Source organism: Zingiber officinale, chromosome 6B, assembly GCF_018446385.1.
Source record: "Zingiber officinale cultivar Zhangliang chromosome 6B, Zo_v1.1, whole genome shotgun sequence".
NCBI lineage: Eukaryota > Viridiplantae > Streptophyta > Magnoliopsida > Zingiberales > Zingiberaceae > Zingiber > Zingiber officinale.
In genome coordinates, this window is record NC_055996.1 from 64,573,940 (window position 1) to 64,593,077 (window position 19,138).

The 19,138-nt window shown below is 36.1% G+C and overlaps 2 protein-coding genes across 2 annotated transcripts; both read left to right on the plus strand.

Moving 5' to 3' along the window:
• Positions 1–7,924: 7,924 nt before the first annotated feature.
• Positions 7,925–13,996, plus strand: LOC121992554 (chaperone protein DnaJ-like). Its single transcript, XM_042547016.1, has 5 exons — positions 7,925–8,178; positions 10,955–11,032; positions 11,738–11,810; positions 12,850–12,923; positions 13,681–13,996. The coding sequence occupies exons 1-5, from the start codon at positions 8,074–8,076 to the stop codon at positions 13,750–13,752; spliced, it is 402 nt and encodes a 133-aa protein (XP_042402950.1). The 5' UTR covers positions 7,925–8,073; the 3' UTR covers positions 13,753–13,996.
• Positions 13,997–15,335: 1,339 nt separating this feature from the next.
• On the plus strand, positions 15,336–18,339 carry LOC121990238 (esterase OVCA2-like). Its single transcript, XM_042544412.1, has 6 exons — positions 15,336–15,664; positions 15,746–15,844; positions 15,919–15,960; positions 16,063–16,192; positions 17,513–17,614; positions 18,140–18,339. Exons 1-6 carry the CDS (start codon positions 15,416–15,418, stop codon positions 18,238–18,240), a joined length of 723 nt encoding a protein of 240 aa, XP_042400346.1. The 5' UTR covers positions 15,336–15,415; the 3' UTR covers positions 18,241–18,339.
• The last annotated feature ends 799 nt before the right edge of the window (positions 18,340–19,138 follow it).

Sequence of the window (19,138 nt, forward strand, 5' to 3'; positions counted from 1 at the left end):
CAACCTTTCTCTGATAAGCTGCTAACAAGACAATCCGACGAAGCTATAACTCGACGTCGACGACCCGGAGCTTCCAAATTTCTTTTTCCCATTGTCGTTGGTATAACTCTTATATTGTGTGTATTTAACTTGTAATAATTTTACGATATTATAGTTTGTTGCCCGCAGTAAAAGTTCAATTTACTTGGGCCTTGGAATAGGAGTCGCAATAGGCTCTGAACCAAGTAAACAACCTGTGTTAGCGTGTGTTTCTTTTATTAATTTTCGCTGTGTTTTACTCGATACATTTTAAATCGAACGAAATAGCCACGAACGCTATTCACCCCCGCCCTCCTCTAGCGCGTCTCGATCCAACAATTGGTATCAGAGCGGGGTCGCTTCGATTTGGTGCAACCACCAGTCAAGCAAATTTTTTCGTGGTATTTTTTAGATTTTCGGAGTCGATCGGAATCGGTATTCTTGTCGTCTTCCGATCAAGTTTTTCGTAATCAAATTCTTTGCTCAAAGTTGGTGCAACACCACTCGAGTTCATTTTTTTTTATTTTTCAAACCACACTATTAATCCAGGATCAAGTCCTGGGACATTCTTTTTCTGTCTTTTTGTGCAAGTTTTAAATGGCTCTCCAAGAAGACTTTAGCACAGTTCGACCCCCACTTTTCACCGGAGACGATTTTGGCTATTGGAAGAACCGGATGGAATACCACCTTAAGACGCAAGTCGAGATGTGGATCATTATCCAGACCGGTCTCGAGCTTCCACGTGACAGCACCGGAGAATTAGTTTCATGCACCAACTGGGACACCAGCATAAAAAAGAAGGTTGAAGCTGATGCCAAAGCAACCTACATGCTACAATGTGGGTTGACAAAAGAAGAACTGAATAGAGTCGGACCATTCTTAAATGCAAAAGAGCTGTGGAACAAACTAATCGAGCTGCACAAGAACACCTCCGATACTAAAGTAAGTAGGCGCGACTTAATTTTCAATAAATTATACAATATTAAAATGCAGGAAGGTGAGATGGCCAGCCAGCTCCATGCACGCATCCAGGACCTACTCAACGGGCTTCATGTGATCGGCCAAAGGGTGGAGAACAGGGACGCCATAAGGTATGCCTTAAATGCCTCTCCAAGGAATACCTTGTGGGCATCCATGGTAGATGCTTACAAGGTTTCCAAGGATCTTTCCTCTTTTAAATTAGACGAAATGTTTTCTGAATCCGAGTTGCATGAGCAGATTAATGCACACCCGGTCGAAAAGGGTATAGCTTTTGTTGCAGGTACTAGCAGAACGCGCGAACCGACATCAAGGCGCAAAACCAAACCCGAGTCCAAAGACGAATCAAACACAGAGGACGAAGACGAAGTTACTTCCGAACTGATATCATATGGAAGATATGCAAGTCGAAAAAGGTAACTCAAACGGACACAAAGGACAAGACTAGAGTCACTTGCTACGACTATAACCAGAAGGGGCACTACAAGCCGGACTGTCCAAATCGAAAGCAATGAAGGAAGAAGGCGTTGCAGGCAACTTGGTCCGAGACATCAGATGAATCCGGGTGCAACGAAGAAGAACCGACAAGCTTCCTTGCGTTGCTAGTACAAGTAAACCTTGACGAAACCGAGAGTGAGTCAAACACCGAGTCCGAGCGAAGCCACGGATCCGCATCCGTTTCCGAAGGACCGAACCTCACTATAAGTGCCCTACTCGCCGAAACTCATTTAGATGAATTGCAAGAATTAGTATCTTACTTGTTAAAAAAATTGGCAAAATCCAACATCCGGGTCAAGTCGCTCCAAAAGGAGGTAACAACCCTTAAGGAAGCGACCGACTCGAGTTCTTTAACTAAGCAAGTTCAAATTGGAAGTTCAACTCAAATCCAACAACTTGAGGAAGAAAATTCCAATTTGAAAACTCAAATTAAAGAACTCAATGACACGTTGGAACGGTTCACCATGGGTCCTAAGAATCTGGATCTGATTCTTGGAAAACAGCGAGTCGTTTATAACAAGTTCGGACTTGGATTCAAAACCAAAAGTAAGTATAAATCATATCTATCTCTAGTAAATAGAAATAATAGAAGCATAATTCAAGCATGGGTCCCCAAGTCAAACTTGGTTAATTAAGTTGGACCCGGTCACTATTAGGTCCCCAAGGATCAGATCCATTTCCTTGATAGACCATATCGAGGCTATGATCCAAGGGGAGCTAATAGAAAAACTATCTCAACAAATAGATAAAATTGATTGATGCTTGTTTATTTATTTTCCTTGCAATCTACATGCTTAGATTAGGATAACTTAAGGATCTAGGTGTAATTTACACTTGCTAGTTAAATCTAGGAGTTTCAAAAAGAAAATTAAATATATATTTCTTTGAGTGGTTCTATCTAGGAAGGGGTGGATGATCCCATACTCAATAACGCCTAGAGTCTCGCCCTGATCTGGGAATCAATCATGGAAAGACATATTTAATTGACTAATTGGAAAACCTAATTTTAACTCAAATGTAAATTAATCCTTAGAAATAACCTAAATTAAGATAACCATCTCACAAAATTACTTAAGATTACCTGATTGATAACTTAGAATCGGGTGAGATGGATCTAGGTTGAACTTAGTCAAAATCAACTAAACCAAATTAATTTAATTAATTCCAATAAGTCAATAATGTAAAATCTTTTAAAAATTATTTGAAAAATCTTTTAAAAATTTTTGAAAAAACATTTTAAAAAAACTATTAAAAAAATTTCATTTTAAAAATATTTTAAAAAATCTTTTAAACTTAATTTAAAAATTATTTGAAAAATCTTTTAAAATTTATTTGAAAAATATTTTAAAAATCTTTGAAAAATCCTTTTAAAAACTCATTTTAAAAATCTTTTAAACTTAATTTAAAAATTATTTGAAAAATCTTTTAAAAATCATTTTAAAAATTAACTTAAAATTATTTGAAAAATCTTTTAAAAATCCTTTTAAAAAATCATTTAAAAAACTCATTTTAAAAATATTTTAAAAAATCTTTTAAAAATCATTTTAAAAATCTTTTAAACTTAATTTAAAAATTATTAGAAAAATCTTTTAAAAATTATTTGAAAATCTTTTAAAAATCTTTGAAAAATCCATTTAAAAAATATTTTTAAAAACTCATTTTAAAAATATTTTAAAAATCATTTTAAAAATATTTTAAACTTAATTTAAAAATTATTTGAAAAATCTTTTAAAAATCTTTTAAAACTTAATTTAAAAATTATTTGAAAAATCTTTCAAAAAATCTTTTAAAAATCCTTTTAAAAAATATTTTAAAAAACTCATTTTAAAATTATTTTAAAAAATATTTTAAAAATCATTTAAACTTAATTTAAAAATTATTTGAAAAATCTTTTAAAAATCTTTGAAAAAAACTTTTAAAAAAAACTCATTTTAAAAATATTTTAAAAATCTTTTAAAACTTAATTTAAAAATTATTTGAAAAATCTTTTAAAAATCTTTTGAAAATCATTTTAAAAAATCTTTTAAAAAACTTCATTTTAAATATTTTAAAAAATATTTTAAAAATCATTTTAAAAATCTTTTAAACTTAATTTAAAAATTATTTGAAATATCTTTTAAAAATTATTTGAAAAATCTTTTAAAAATCTTTGAAAAATCCTTTTAAAAACTCATTTTAAAAATATTTTAAAAATCATTTTAAAAATCATTTTAAAAATCTTTTAAACTTAATTTTAAAATTATTTGAAAAATCTTTTAAAACTTAATTTATGAATTATTTGAAAAATCTTTTAAAAAATCTTTTAAAAATCCTTTTAAATAACTCATTTTAAATATATTTAAAAAAATCTTTTAAAAATCATTTTAAAAATATTTTAAACTTAATTTAAAAATTATTTGAAATATCTTTTAAAAAATCTTTTCTAAATCTTTTAAAAATCCTTTTAAAAAATCTTTTAAAAAACTCATTTGAGAAATCTTTTAAAAATCTTTTAAACTTAATTTAAAAATTATTTGAAAAATATTTTAAAAACTCATTTTAAAAATCTTTTAAAACTTAATTTCAAAACTTATTGGAAAACTATTTGAAAAACTTATTTGAAAAACTTATTTGAAAATCCTTTGAAAAAATATTTGAAAAATTTAGTTAAAAATTCTTTAAAAAATATCTTTAAAACATTTGGAAAATATTTGAAAACTCTCTTTCAAAGATTTGAAAGAATATTAACTTAAATAGCTAAGGGTTTACTTCTACACTCATTTTTCTTCTTAATTATTTTGATACATGGCAAAGGGGGAGAGTACGAGGAAATTCAAAAGAAATTTAAGAAAAGTTAAAATAAAAAGGAATTTTCTCTAAGGGGGAGTTTCTATTAAGGGGGAGCTTTAATGTGCTTATGTTTCAGTTATGCTTATGCTCATTTATGCTTATTCTTATTACATTTTTTTTACTTAATTTTGAATTTTAGTTGCCATAATAAAAAAGGGAGAGATTGTTGGTGCGGGAAGCATACGACGATCGAACTCAAGTTTTGATAATGACAAAGAGATTTAAATTTAAGTTTAATTGTTATCTAATGTGTATGATTAAGTGTTTCAGAAAAGTCCTAGCTGTGATTAGGCAAGTGGAAAACCCTAGGGGGTGGTGATCCTAAGTCATAGGGGGTGGTAACCCTATGCGGAAAGTCTTGGCGGGTCAGAGCTTCGGGCAAAAATCCTAGGGGGTGGTAACCCTAAGTCATAGGGGGTGGTAATCCTATGCGGAAAGTCTTGGCGGGTCGGAGCTTCGGGCAAAAATCCTGGGGGGTGGTAACCCTAAGTCATAGGGGGTGGTAACCCTATGCGGAAAGTCTTGGCGGGTCGGAGCTTCGGGCAAAAATCCTAGGGGGTGGTAACCCTAGGTTGAAATCCTGGTGTCGCGAACCGGGTAGAAGTCTGGACGGGTCGTGGAGCGGACGTCCAACATGAAGACCGGAAGCACCGAACCGGACGCTGAGCAAAGGTAAACTCTCCTGAGTGGAGTAGGTGAGGACGCGTTCCCCGGAAGAGGGAACAGTAGACATCGGTTTGACCTAGGATTTCCGGGTGAAAATCCGAAGTCAGAACCGGACAGTCCGGTGACTATCAATTACTTAATTTATCATACCTAAGTCATAGGGGGTGGTAACCCTATGCGGAAAGTCTTGGCGGGTCGGAGCTTCGGGCAAAAATCCTAGGGGGTGGTAACCCTAGGTTGAAATCCTGGTGTCGCGAACCGGGTAGAAGTCTGGACGGGTCGTGGAGCGGACGTCCAACATGAAGACCGGAAGCACCGAACCGGACGCTGAGCAAAGGTAAACTCTCCTGAGTGGAGTAGGTGAGGACGCGTTCCCCGGAAGAGGGAACAGTAGACATCGGTTTGACCTAGGATTTCCGGGTGAAAATCCGAAGTCAGAACCGGACAGTCCGGTGACTATCAATTACTTAATTTATCATACCTAAGTCATAGGGGGTGGTAACCCTATGCGGAAAGTCTTGGCGGGTCGGAGCTTCGGGCAAAAATCCTAGGGGGTGGTAACCCTAGGTTGAAATCCTGGTGTCGCGAACCGGGTAGAAGTCTGGACGGCTCGTGGAGCGGACGTCCAACATGAAGACCGGAAGCACCGAACCGGACGCTGAGCAAAGGTAAACTCTCCTGAGTGGAGTAGGTGAGGACGCGTTCCCCGGAAGAGGGAACAGTAGGCATCGGTTTGACCTAGGATTTCCGGGTGAAAATCCGAAGTCAGAACCAGACAGTCCGGTGACTATCAATTACTTAATTTATCATACTTATGATATTATGTGCTAACTTTGTGTTGCAGGGTATTTTTGGAACTAACGTATCTTGTAGGTACAAAGGAGCAATCTTAAGCCTCGGATGAACAGTGTCCGAGGAGCCTCCATGGAGCTTGGAGGCGCCTCGGGTGCAAAGGATAAGCTGGCTGCGAAGCAAGCTTTGAGGCACCTCAAAGTAAGGCTGAGGCGCCTTGGATGCAGGCTTTGAGGCACGTCATATGGTTGTTTGAGGCGCCTCAAGGTGGATAAAAGTCAGCGATTCAAAGCTGATCTTAGCGGCGTAAACAGGATAAAACTTAATGCTTGAGGCACCTCAATGGGGCCTTGAGGCGCCTCCAGTATGCTATAAAAGAGGACTCGAAGCAGCAGCTTAGATGATCAACGAACAAGCAACCTTTCTCCGATAAGCTGCTAACAAGACAGTTCGACGAAGTTATAACTCGACGCCGACGACCCGGAGCTTCCAAATTTCTTTTTCCCATTGCCGTTGGTATAATTCTTATACTGTGTGTATTTAACTTGTAATAATTTTACGATATTATAATTGTTGCCCGCAGTAAAAGTTCAACGAACTTGGGCCTTGGAGTAGGAGTCGCCACATGCTCCGAACCAAGTAAATAACCTATGTTAGCATGTGTTTCTTTTATTAATTTCCGCTGTGTTTTACTCGATACGTTTTAAATCGAACGAAATAGCCACGAGCGCTATTCACCCCCCTCTAACGCGTCTCGATCCAACACTATCAAACTCAACTTCTTAATTTTTGATGATATATAAGAAAGATAAAACGAAAAAAATTAAAAAAAAACCTCCGTTCGAAATACCCTTAAGTTTATAGGAAAAATTCATTTCAACCACCCTAAGTTTAATTCTTAGGGAAAAACCTACCTCATGAACTTGCATCCTGTCAGAATTGTAGAGGGTATATTTGAGGATTCTTAAACTTCATATTCACTTGTAAACGCTAAACTCTGACAACTGAAATCTAACAAGACATTTTGACAAAGGAGAATTTGACGAAGAATTAACAAAAATTGGAGGGTGTTTTAGGGATTTTTAACTTAATGTTTCAATGAAATTATAATTATGCTAAGATAATATCACTCATCCAAATGTATTATCGTCCCATGGAAATATATAAATAAGTAAATTGTGAAGATATTTTATCCTAATATAATGATTCTTTTGCATGAAAAATATCAACCATCCAATAAAATATTTTACGTCCACTAAAAATCGATCCCAAAATTTAGGAACAATCATCATACAATACCAATTGTGATAATCCATGGGCTATTCTAATATTTTATTTATCATATTAAATGTGGATTCTTGTTCAGTTGCCTTTGGTGGTAAAGATGAAATTACCATCTGCGACCCTTCAAAATGGTTTTACATAATCTGGAAGGAAATAAATCATATGACTTATTCAACCTTAGTCAAAGGATTTTACTAAATAAAGGCATGAGATAATCAAGCGACATTCGGTATACGGATATAAGGTAATCCAAAATAATATCGCTAGTGGTCGAGAATAGAATCGTATCTCTCCCTTGAAAATCAGTATTAAATCGACTACACTGTCTACACGAGGTAGATCTTCTGGATCATTTTTTATTATTCAAGGGATGTGTCACTCGTATTTACGATCGGATCATGGTCATGATCCGATCGTAAATAGTTGCGATCCCTTCTTGGGTTCATCGTCCCCATCAAATTATAATTTTTGTTTGGAGTGGACGACCGGAGGTCGCTCGGAAGACACCCTCGCTCGGCGCTCAATAACTTGACTACTTATTCACCACCGGAGATCTTTAGGCGGCCTCCGATCGTCCACTTCGAACAAAAACTATAATTTGATGGGGACGATGAACCTAGGAAAAGATCACAATCATTTGTGATCGGATCACGATTATGATCCGATCATAAATACGAATGATATATTTCTTAGATCATAAAACAATGTTGGTCCAGGAGATTTGTGTTCGTCTACACCCGCGGGGTAAAATCATGAGTGGTGGGCCTCTCAGGACTGTCCAAGAGATAAATCACGGTGGACGCATCAACGTCCGTGGGAGATCGCATCCACGTCCGTGGGCGCAACCTATTAAGTTCCCTAAAATCATATTAGTCAGGAACCTTGACAAATCCGGGGGAAAACCAACCTGTTGCTTACGCGACTGGGCTTGCTCCCACCAAACCCAGCGGCGAAGGGCAGCGGAGGCACGAATCATCCATCGTTGACGCACCCCGCACAAATCAGAGAATGTGGTGGGATTGGGACGAAGAATTCGAAGAAGACGAAGAAGCACAAGCGCGGCAAGGATCTCCGACCGATTTCGATTTCTTCGCCTTCCTATCCAAGCCAAAGGTGCCCTAATCCTTCGCCCTCCCTCGGTTTGTTACCATTTTTGGGATTCCTTGCAGGGAAACCTACTTCTCTTTCTTTGTCGCGGATAATCCTCGGTTTGTAGACAATAGGGTAAGTGTTGCGCCGGTTACCTGTTGGCGCAGATTTGTTTCTGGGAAATATTAGATTTGGTAGGTTTGTTTTGTCAAAAATGGTTCTTTTCTCACCATTTTGGACCTGCTTGGGGAGAAAAAAAAACACTGATTTTTGGATATCACCGTAAACTTGCAGTTCAAATATTGTTTTTTTTTTTAATGAGGGGATTTGGGGTTTTACATGATTTTCCACCAATTTTTATCCAAAGCGTTTAGGCACTGGAATGATAGGATATGCCTCGTGCCTAGGGAGTTGTTACAATAATTTTAGCTTTTGGACTTGCTAGAGTAATTTGGTTCATGGTGCAAGATAAGTTATCCAACATCCAAAATTAAGTTGTTGAATGACATAGTGAATTTGATTTCCTATAAGGTCAACACGGTTTCTAAGTATTTACTATATTAAGCAACAACCCATGCCTATAGTGTTTATAGCTTGGAGTGAGACAAACACGCAACACAACAATATATGATTTGGAGCTCAGAGCATGACGGATATATTACCATATTAATCTTGTAGTCTTTTTGTGATGCATATTTTATGAATCGAGACTTTGATAATACTTGAATTAGAATATCAATCTATCCTCATCTAGTCTACACTTAATCACATGGTTTCTGAGTATGTTTAATAATCTAATTGATTACCACAGCTCCAATAAGTTACACTAAAAATGTGCAAGTCCTGAATCTGACTAAATAAATAGCACACACTGGGATTATAATTGTCACAGTGAAAATATATATATATCTATATAAAGATAGATCAGACCAGAAGAAGAAAAAAGAAACAACCAGACCTTGATTGACACGAAACTATCTAGACATGGAAATACTAGAATTGTCATATTCCACACAAATGCTTTTCTTTGGACAACTGAAATGATGAGGAGAGTACAATTCTATCCACAATTTATATTGAAATAATCTCTTCATTTGGTGCTTTATTATTATTTTTCCTTTGGTGAGCATCATGCAAGTTAAATTACAATTTTTAATCATTGAAGTTTTTATTTGTAGGTTTTAATTTTATGGGGCTTAAAAGTTGTACAATTTTATTTTGGCTATGTGTTAGCAAACTAAGTAATTTATATTGTTATTTTGGGGAATGCGTTATTTTGAGAATAGGTTATTGTTTATCGAGTTCCTTTTAGTTGTAGGATTATTCTTTTATTCTAAGCAAGGTTTATAGTGTCAACTCGGTTACTTGATACAAGCATATTTTATTATTATTCCAACATGGGATCGACACTAAAACACATTCCAACATCGGATCAGAACCAATGCGAGGAGAGGAAGAGAAGGAGAGGGAGAGAGGGCTAAGAGAGGTGAGATTTGGGTGAGAACTTACTTGAGCCCCATGGCTTGAAATTCTAAACCTTGATTCTAAGTTTGTTTGGTTTGGGCTTTGAAGGGAGACCTAATCCCCATATTAATGCATCTTTTAGTTAATGAAATTTGAGTTTGGGTGAGCTATTGTGTCTTGGTTCTTGATGTTGTATCAGAATTGTTTCAAGATCTGTACAGCGTTGGAGATGAGGAAGCTTCTTGTACAATTATAGAAGTTTTTGTGATGAAGCCAAATGTGATGTTCATGTAAATATCCAAGTTGCAATCTACTAGCTTAAAATTCAATTTAGAGGTGAACAGTGCTTCATCTAGCCTAGAGCCTTTCAAATAAATATTGGTAGTCATTGAATGAAGTTGTCATGAAGGGGAGCCTTGGTGCAATAGTAAAGTTGCTACCATATGACCTACACGTCGCTTGTTCGAGTCTCGGAAATAGCCTCTTGCAAGGTAAGGAATAGACCCTTCCTCACCCTACATTGCTGGAGCAGGTTGCCCTTTTTTTATTGAATGAAGTTGTCATGAATCATTGCACCTGTTTCTATAAAATTGTTGTCTTCATGTAGTTGTGAAGTTGTGTGAGTTGTCCAGATCCCCTACCAAGGTATCAAGCTATTGGAAAGCTCGAGTTGTTGGGATCTTGCTCGTTCTTGCTCATGCAAGTTGTGTTCCATCGTAATCCTAGTGAGCAAGTTTTCAAGTTGTTGACTTTAGGAATCACCTATGCTATTTCAGCAATGGAATTTTTAGGTGCATGATCTTGCTATTGTGGGTCCATAAGTGTGGTGCAGAGATGAGGTCATCTGAATAACTCTGATACCTATGTTGATTCTTAGCTCTTTGGATAAAGTGATAATTCATTGGTCTGATATCCAATACTAAGTTTTTGGGAAAATTGATATTTCTTCTTCGTATTGTGCTATGATATGCTCTATTTATTAGAGCATCTGGCTAAATCCATTATATAGCTGCTTCTACAGGACCTACTCTTTGACCACTACATCTGCTTCATCTGTGATGTTTACTACATAATCACACATACAGACATACAGTCGAGTCCACTTCATTCAGTATATAACCACCACATCAACTATGTGACCACTATGACACTAAGATCCCTGACATATGCTTGTGACAATCTTTCAAGCAGTTGTTGAAGTGTTCCAGTGAAATATTGGTATGAAATGTATAAGCTTATACGGGCATTCCACAAGTTGCTTTTCTCTGCTGAATTAGTATTAGTGTCTTCTCTCAACTTCTTATATTAACATCTGTGGTATTACTTCTTTATCTAGGATTACTACAAGATACTGGAAGTTGATTACGATGCTACTGAAGATGCAATTCGCTCCAACTTCATCCGTTTGGCATTGGTTTGTATTTTTGAATTAAATGTTTCAGATTTCTTAGTCATTCTGTGTGGATTTGATTATTTGAACTTCTATTAGTTAAGCATGATCTCTTTCAAATGAGGTCCCATTTATCATTTTTACCATTCTTGATCTCTATTAAAAGTCAAAATGTAAAACCATTTGGGTAATCTTGTTTGATATCTGGCTTTTTGATTTTCCTCACAAGCGTCTTAACTTCTCATTATTTGAAAAATATCTGGTTTAAGAAAATCATAAAACCTAGACACTGAACCTTCAAGCCTTAAAAAATGTAAAACCATTTGGGTAAAATCTTGTTTGATATCTGGATTTTTTATTTTCCCCACAAGCTTCTTAACTTCTCATTAGTTGAAAAATATCTGGTTTAAGAAAATCATAAAACCTAGACACTGCACCTTTGAGCCTTAAATTGATGCCCTTTTTGTAGGCATTTACATCCTTTATCTTCTGGTTTTTTGCCATTCATGTTTCATCCAATATCTACATCCTTTCTTTTTTTCCCTTCATGTTTTATCTAATACCTCCCTTTTTCTTTCGTGGAGCAGAAATTGGTTTTCTAATTAAAACTGCAATGAAAAGAAATTGCATCTAATGAAAATCCTTACATACTGTTGCACAACTCAATTGGAGATTTATGTCTTAATTTTATAATTCCAGCAAATAAAAAATTGCCCTTTTCTCTTCTAGAAATGGCACCCTGACAAGAAAAAGGAGGAAAGTGCTACTTCAAGATTTCAAGAAATTAACGAGGCATACAAAGGTCAGTGTTCAATCACTAAAAGCTGCAGATGTTTGATGCTTGTTAATAGAGCCACTTGACTATTCAGTAAACTCTTTTTTTTACAGATCCTCCTTGAGATTATCTGAAGCAACTTTTTTTAATTATCTTTTTTTGGCTTCAGAGTAAGTTAAATTGTATTGCATCCCACTTCAAAGTTAGATTTTGGTGTTGTAAGGGTTACCTGGAAGACACAACACCAAGGGTTATTAAGGAACCAAATCTTATTCTTTATATCATCATCGTTGTTTTCATCATTATCAACATTATATCAGTTGTAACACTATATCGGTAGTAACACCAAGGCCATACTAATCTTTTCCCTCCATTGAGCTCAATGCAACACTATATCACTAGTAACACTCAGAACAATTACATCTTATTCTTTACTCTCAATATACACATTATTTAATCTTTTGAGGAATGACTTCCTAGGCCATAGTTGCGCTATGAAAAAATAATCATACTTTGATTGTGTTTCTTCATGATGACGACTAATCAATTTTGACTTTATTCCCCACCATTGTCCATGCCTGCTTATAAGCTATCTAAACTAAAACTACTTTATGGAAATTCTGGTACCCCAAATTTCACTGCCCCTTGTTTCAAAGGGAGATGAACAAGTTATCCACATCTAATTGGATGGTCATAGGTAGGGGAACTGAAAGCTAACCAATGGTCACTTATATCCCCAATTTGTGTTCTTTTATCTATTATGGCATTACCTTTCATCATCTAAATCATATTTTTCTTTACATCCTTCATATTATCAACCTATATTTCCTTTAGTTTCGCTAATTGTTTGATTGTAGCTGTCTCAATAAATATGTCATCCATCCAAACAGACCGTCTTGTTTGCTTGATCTGTAAAATAGTTTGATGATTAGTTAATCTGTAAATAAATGCATGCAACAGGTTATTTGGGTTGCGTAGCATCATACTTATGTTCCCTCCATTTGGTAGTTTGTTTTTGCATTTATGCTAGTCTATTGTTTCTTACCTATGAACTTCTTTTTGACAGTTTTAAGTGATCCTGTCAAAAGACGAGAGTATGATGAAAAGGGTGTTCTTGTAATTCAAGACTTCAATGCCATTGTAAGCATGCCTTTCTATGTTTAAGTGCCCAGTAGATGTAGCTGATGCATGCTTGATTACATTGTAATCCCTCCCAATTTGTTAAAACCTTAGAATTCACCAATATCAGCATCTTTTTCTTGATAATAGCATAAGTGTTCTGCTTTGCATCATGACCTTATATGCAAGTAAATTAATTGGCAAGGTCATGCATACCAATGCCCCTAACCTGCCACAGCAGTGCGTTTATGCGGATTTGTTGGTTTTCCTATAGCTTGATTTCGCCTCTGTACTTGATCTCTTTGTATGCCCTAGATTCGTTCTATTATAAAAAGGAGTAAACCATTCTGATATCATATTTTCTTGATGACTTAATAATACTCTATGTGGTAGTGGATGTAGATAACTTTGTTGCAACACAGTTTTTTTCTCTGTTTCAAATTTGTTTTTTCTTGAGTGTTTGTGTGTACTTGTAGTGCAGTGCGTAGGTGGGAAGTCGATCAATAATTTGTTGCTTATCGCATGTTTTCAATTGCAATGCATATGTTTTTTAGCTAAAAATACTAAGCAACCAAGGTAATTAGGATCTTATTCTCTACCACTCATTTGCCTTTCACACATATTTCAAGTCTATTGTTATTATCAATCTAATATGATTTCGTTCATTTATTTTGTCCAGAGATATATTCATATTTCAATGTCTTTCATGTTTACATAAAATCTACCATCAGCTGTGGCTTCCTCAGTAGTATCAATCTCTCTTGGTACTAAATTTCAGGAATTCCTGAAGAGACACAAGGGCTTGATATTAACATGCAATGGCTTGGGCATTAGACCTCCACTGTGGTGAATCAAATTGCAAGTTCATATTAAGCATCACCCAAGATTTCTCATGCAGAATACCAATCAAATAGATAAATGTAACCTACTCGCAAATTAAAACTATAAACTGTATACAATTTCTAGTTATTTGTATATGTTGGGCCTGTGCCCTTGAATGTATTGTTGCTTGGGCAAGCTTCAGCCTTTTTGTAAAATTACCTCCAGAGTTTGTTCACTCAGCTCTGCACTGATTGGATAATCGTTTTGTCAAATGTTTGTGGTTTGGGTTGGTTTGATCGGGACAATGCTTTGGTATAGTTGGCCTTAGTTATCAGGTGCAAATGATACCGTGCTGCTGGAGAAGGAAGGGGGGTCACAAGAGATTGACATGGTTGATCCATGCTTTGTCGTCGGCTTAGCCGAAGGATCATCATTCTTATTGAGACATCAATGCATGTATGGTGCCCTATGTACCTTTTCGGTTGAAGGGAGATAGCCAGGCAATTCTCTAGATTTTCCTCGGACAGCACCCTTAATGGGGTGTTAAATAAGTATTATAATATCTATTTAATATCTCTTTTTTATTATGAGTGATCATTATAAATTTATAATGTACACTCACAAGAGAGAGGAGAGAGGGTGTTCAAAGGAGTTCACATCTTACTCTCTCTCTTAATTTTTTAATATTTTCTTATTTTTTTAATATTATTAATAAAATTAATAATGAGTGTTAATGTTAAAAGGGATGTGAGTGGAAGAGATATGTTGTTATAATAAGTATGTGGCAGTGGGTCTCATACTCTTTGATGAGGTGGTGGATTTTAATATTTTCGCTCTTTTTTTAAATTATAAATTTTTTAATATTATTAAAAAAACTAATAAAAGGCATGAATAAGTGGATGGTGGAACTCATAAATAATGAGTATAAATGTTAAAAGGGATGTGAGTGAAAAAAATATGTTGTTATAATGAGTATGTGGCAGTGGGTCCGATACTTTTTGATGAGGCTGTGGATGTTATAATGAATTAACGTTGCGCACCCTCTTTCTTAATTTTTTAATATATTTTTTTTAATTATAAATTTTTTAATATTATTTAAAAAATTAATAAAAGAGATGAATAAGTGGATGGGGGACCCATAAATAATGTGTGTTAATATTAAAAGGGATGTAAGTGAAAGAGATATGTTGTTATAATGAGTATGTGACAATGAGTCTCATACTTTTTGATGAAATGATGGATATTATAATGAATTAACATTGCGGATGCTTTAACATCCCATGATCTAAAAACAAGTCTAACCAATTTAGATAATGCAGCAATCTGTATCCCAAATTTGCAGTGATGATCAAGACCATGTAAAGAGGCAAAAGATGTACCAAACTATTGTATTGCACAAATCAAACCAATTTTAAGTGTGTTTATGATATGATGTCCTCGTATATACGTAGACCAACTCGGACCGTGGCCCGTGGAACACGATTCCGTTCGTTTGACCCTCTTCCTAGTTTCCGAGCCCGTAATTAGTACCGCCACTAAGGTACCCCGCGGCGCATCTTAACGAGGTTCCTTCCCTATAAGAAGACGCACTCCGCCTCCACCTCCGCCTCCGCCTCCCCTGGAATATGAACCAGCCACTACGCGTCCACGGAATCAGAGAATATTCCGTCTAGATCCCAGTCAGTTAAGCGATGGGAAGCCTCGTGGCCGAGGTTGCAGGCGATGTCGGTGGCGTACGGCGGAGACCGAGGTTCCTTTGTCTCCACGGCTTCCGCACCAGCGGCGAGATCATGCGGACGCAGGTGACGGGGAAATGGCCGAAGGAGGTCACTGCCCGGCTGGATCTCGTCTTCCTCGACGGGTCTTTCCCCGCCGAGGGCAAGTCAGACGTCGACGGTATCTTCCCTCCGCCCTACTATGAATGGTTCCAATTCGATAAGGTTCCTCATCTCCCCCATCTCGCCAAATTTTTCCTCGATCCCCTTTTTCTCCCTTAATTTCTTCAGATCGAATGCAAATAGGATTTCATGGAGTATCGGAACTTGGAGGAGTGCTTTACGTACATCGAGGACTTGATCATCGAGCACGGACCGTTCGACGGTCTGATGGGGTTCTCCCAGGTAATTTCTCTTTGCTCTGATCCGATCATCTACCAACAAATTTTTTAATCCAATTGCGCTTTTGTGGTGATTAGGGCGCGATTCTCTCGGCAGCGCTTTTGGGTCTCCAATCTCGGGTATGTATTCCGATCCTCGAAGTATTTAATCTTGGATTGGTTTTCAATAAAAAAAATTGAGTTTTGATTTGTATTTCTTTTTTTTTTTTTTTGGATCCATAGGGATGTGCGCTGATGAGGGTGCCGAAGTTGAAGTACTTGATAGTGATAGGAGGGGCGAAGTTCCTGGCGCCGGCGGTGGCCGAGAAGTCGTATCCGGCTCCGGCGGATTGCACGTCCCTACATTTTCTAGGTACAATTCAAAATCCACCCCAGTTTGGTTACGCTGCTTCAGAATTAACGGTAGTAGCGGAGCAGCCAATGTGCGTTGTATAGTGCTCCGTATGGATCGTATGCCATAAGGCGGTTTAAAAGTCAAATGCGTGTTCCAAAAGTACCCACATGCTTCCACATTTTCCATTTTTTTATTTAGTGGTCCAAAGATTTGGATTTTATAGTCAAAATAAAGCATTATGTACATCAAATCAGTTTATTGATTCATTTTGACTCAAAATTGCTTGTGTAAATGCATTTGCGTCTAATTAGTGCCCCTAATTAGACGAGTTGGTACTAGAAGGTAGATTGTCACACAAATATAGGGATCGAATCTCTGGAAAATAATTTTTTATAAAACAAAATCCCTTTTACATAAAGATATATCATTGGATCATCATAATTTACCTTCCTTCCAATTGTTTTGGGACGGATGTTAAGGGCCCATGAGGTTAGTAAATCAATTTTTGCCATATTTATGTCTAACTAGTTGTAAAATGGTTCAAAAAAACCCAACATGTGTCAGTTTATTGGGACGGACTCTTATGTGTCAGATGGATCACACTTTAAATGTGTGTTCTGAGTTCTAACTTGTAGGTTGTTGGTTCCAAATCAATATTTTGAGCCAAGACTTGATTTTATATCACTTTGGTTGAATGTATCTATTTTGAGATAAAATGGAATCAACATGTCGTTATTAGGTAGCCCGGTGCACAAAGCTTCGGGCTATGCGGGTTCTAGGAAAGGATTCATTGTTACTAAGCAACAATTTTACTATTATGTCAAGACTCCACTTCATCCAATTTTAACTTGAAATCTTGTATATTAATTCATTAATATATATATATATATATATATGGCAATCATAAAATAGTCTAATCCTCAGTTTAGAATAGTATAATCATCAACAAATAAGAATAGTATAATCCTCAGTTTACTCGGAAAGACAAATAGAGACTGATTACATGAGAGTTCATTGAGATATTTTTTTCTTTTTTACTAGGGATAAAATTAGTGGAAGGGTGAGTTATAATACATTTATGCATTAATTTTTGGTCAAATTTTGATCAACTCAAAATCAAAATGGAATGAAACTGCATTTCCTCCCCCCTTTAGAAACTCAACTACACCATTTTCTGAGCTATATATATATATATATATATATATATATATATCTTGTAAGTTTATTGCCATGATTGCGTAAGTGTTTTGGTAAATTTTAATACATCTCAATGAAAATAAACTAGTACGAGGAGTTTAGATGGAGAATTTTTATTGTTAAATCTTTTTTTTTTTTCAGGTGATATGGACTTCTTAAAGACGCACGGGGAAGCACTGTTGGAGTCGTTTGTGGATCCTTTTATCATCCGACATCCGAAGGGCCATACTGTCCCCAAAATTGGTGAGTCTATTCGCTTCCATCTAATTCCATCATATTTGCAAGATCTTCTGCGCTAATTGATTAACTTTACTGATGAATCACTTCTCTAAAAGTTAGAGAAAGCAGACTATAGCTGGAGAAATATTTTTTATCCTCCCTTTCCACTTAATTATCTCAGTGTTTTCATGTTTTTCCAGTTATCTTTATATGTAGAGAGATTTTCATATGTAAAAAATATTAAGGAATATAATACGTGTCAAGTCAAATTTCCACTCCATTAGCTATGAATAATGACATTTCCATCCAAATCTAATTGAAACTGATGTAACTAAAAAATTTAGTCTCATCTCCCTTCTTTCATTTTCAAACCCCAAAACAATAGAATTATTAAGGAAATTTGTCGCCTTATGTTCACTTTCTCTCATAGGAAAATATATATGGTTTATGTTACAAAAAGACTCGCCCATCCTGATTTAGTTTGCTAGAGCTATTGAGAAAATGAAAAACATATAGAATTATAAATTTGATTGTGTTGGTGCTTTGCAGATGATAAAAGCTTGGAGACCATGCTTGAATTCCTGCATAAGATAGAATCTGATCTGCCCTGCAACGAAACTAGGCACGAGGAAGAGACCCATTTGAGTTGAACAACATTGACAACTAAGTCTTATCTCATTAGGTAGGGTGGTCCATTTGAATTAAACATGGTAATATAAAACTCACACTTGCCAATTGAAGATTTTTCACAGATAAACATAGCTCTGTGATGATAAAGAGGGCGAGAGTGTGTGCATCTCTAGTAAAGAAACATCATGGATATTGCTATTCTGATTCGTACACTTCATTGATATTTTTTTGGGGTTATTGATATATGATTCGTATGCATCTCTAGTAGAGAAACTTCACTGATGGTAAAATTATAATAGATCACGAAAGTCCATCTCTAACCTTGTTTAATAACAATGCAGAGGAGGTCAAAGTAAAGGGGGGAATTGATAGGTAAATATCAGTTAAAAGCTTCCGAGACCAGAGAACTCGCAGTTTCATCAAAATTCTGAGAAGTCTTCCATTTTGATTAATTATTTATGCTATCACTTTGCCATGTGCTGGTCCGATTCAGCCACCCTCACAGGGTCACACGAGACCATTCGTCCATCTCTCCTAGTTACATGGTCGCGCTATGTTACTCGATCGGCCACTTGTGCTAGCTTCCATCGATCACACCTTAGGCTCGTCCCTCAACTATCTTTACCTGGTCATGCTAGGCCACTCAGCTACTTGTTGCTTGATTGTGCCCACTTATAGGGCTGCGTAAAAAAACACAATAGAGAAATCAAAAACCAAACTGAAATCTGTAACGGTTAACCGGTTTTAATCGGTTCTGGTTAACTGATTTTTACTTATTTATCAATTGGTTTCCAGTTATTTTTTTTGGTACCGATTTAACTGGTAAATTGATAAAACTAGCAATATTTCTGTTGGACCCCGTGAGTATTTTGATGTGATCAACTAAGTTAGTTAGGTCCTGCTTTGTTATTTGATCCC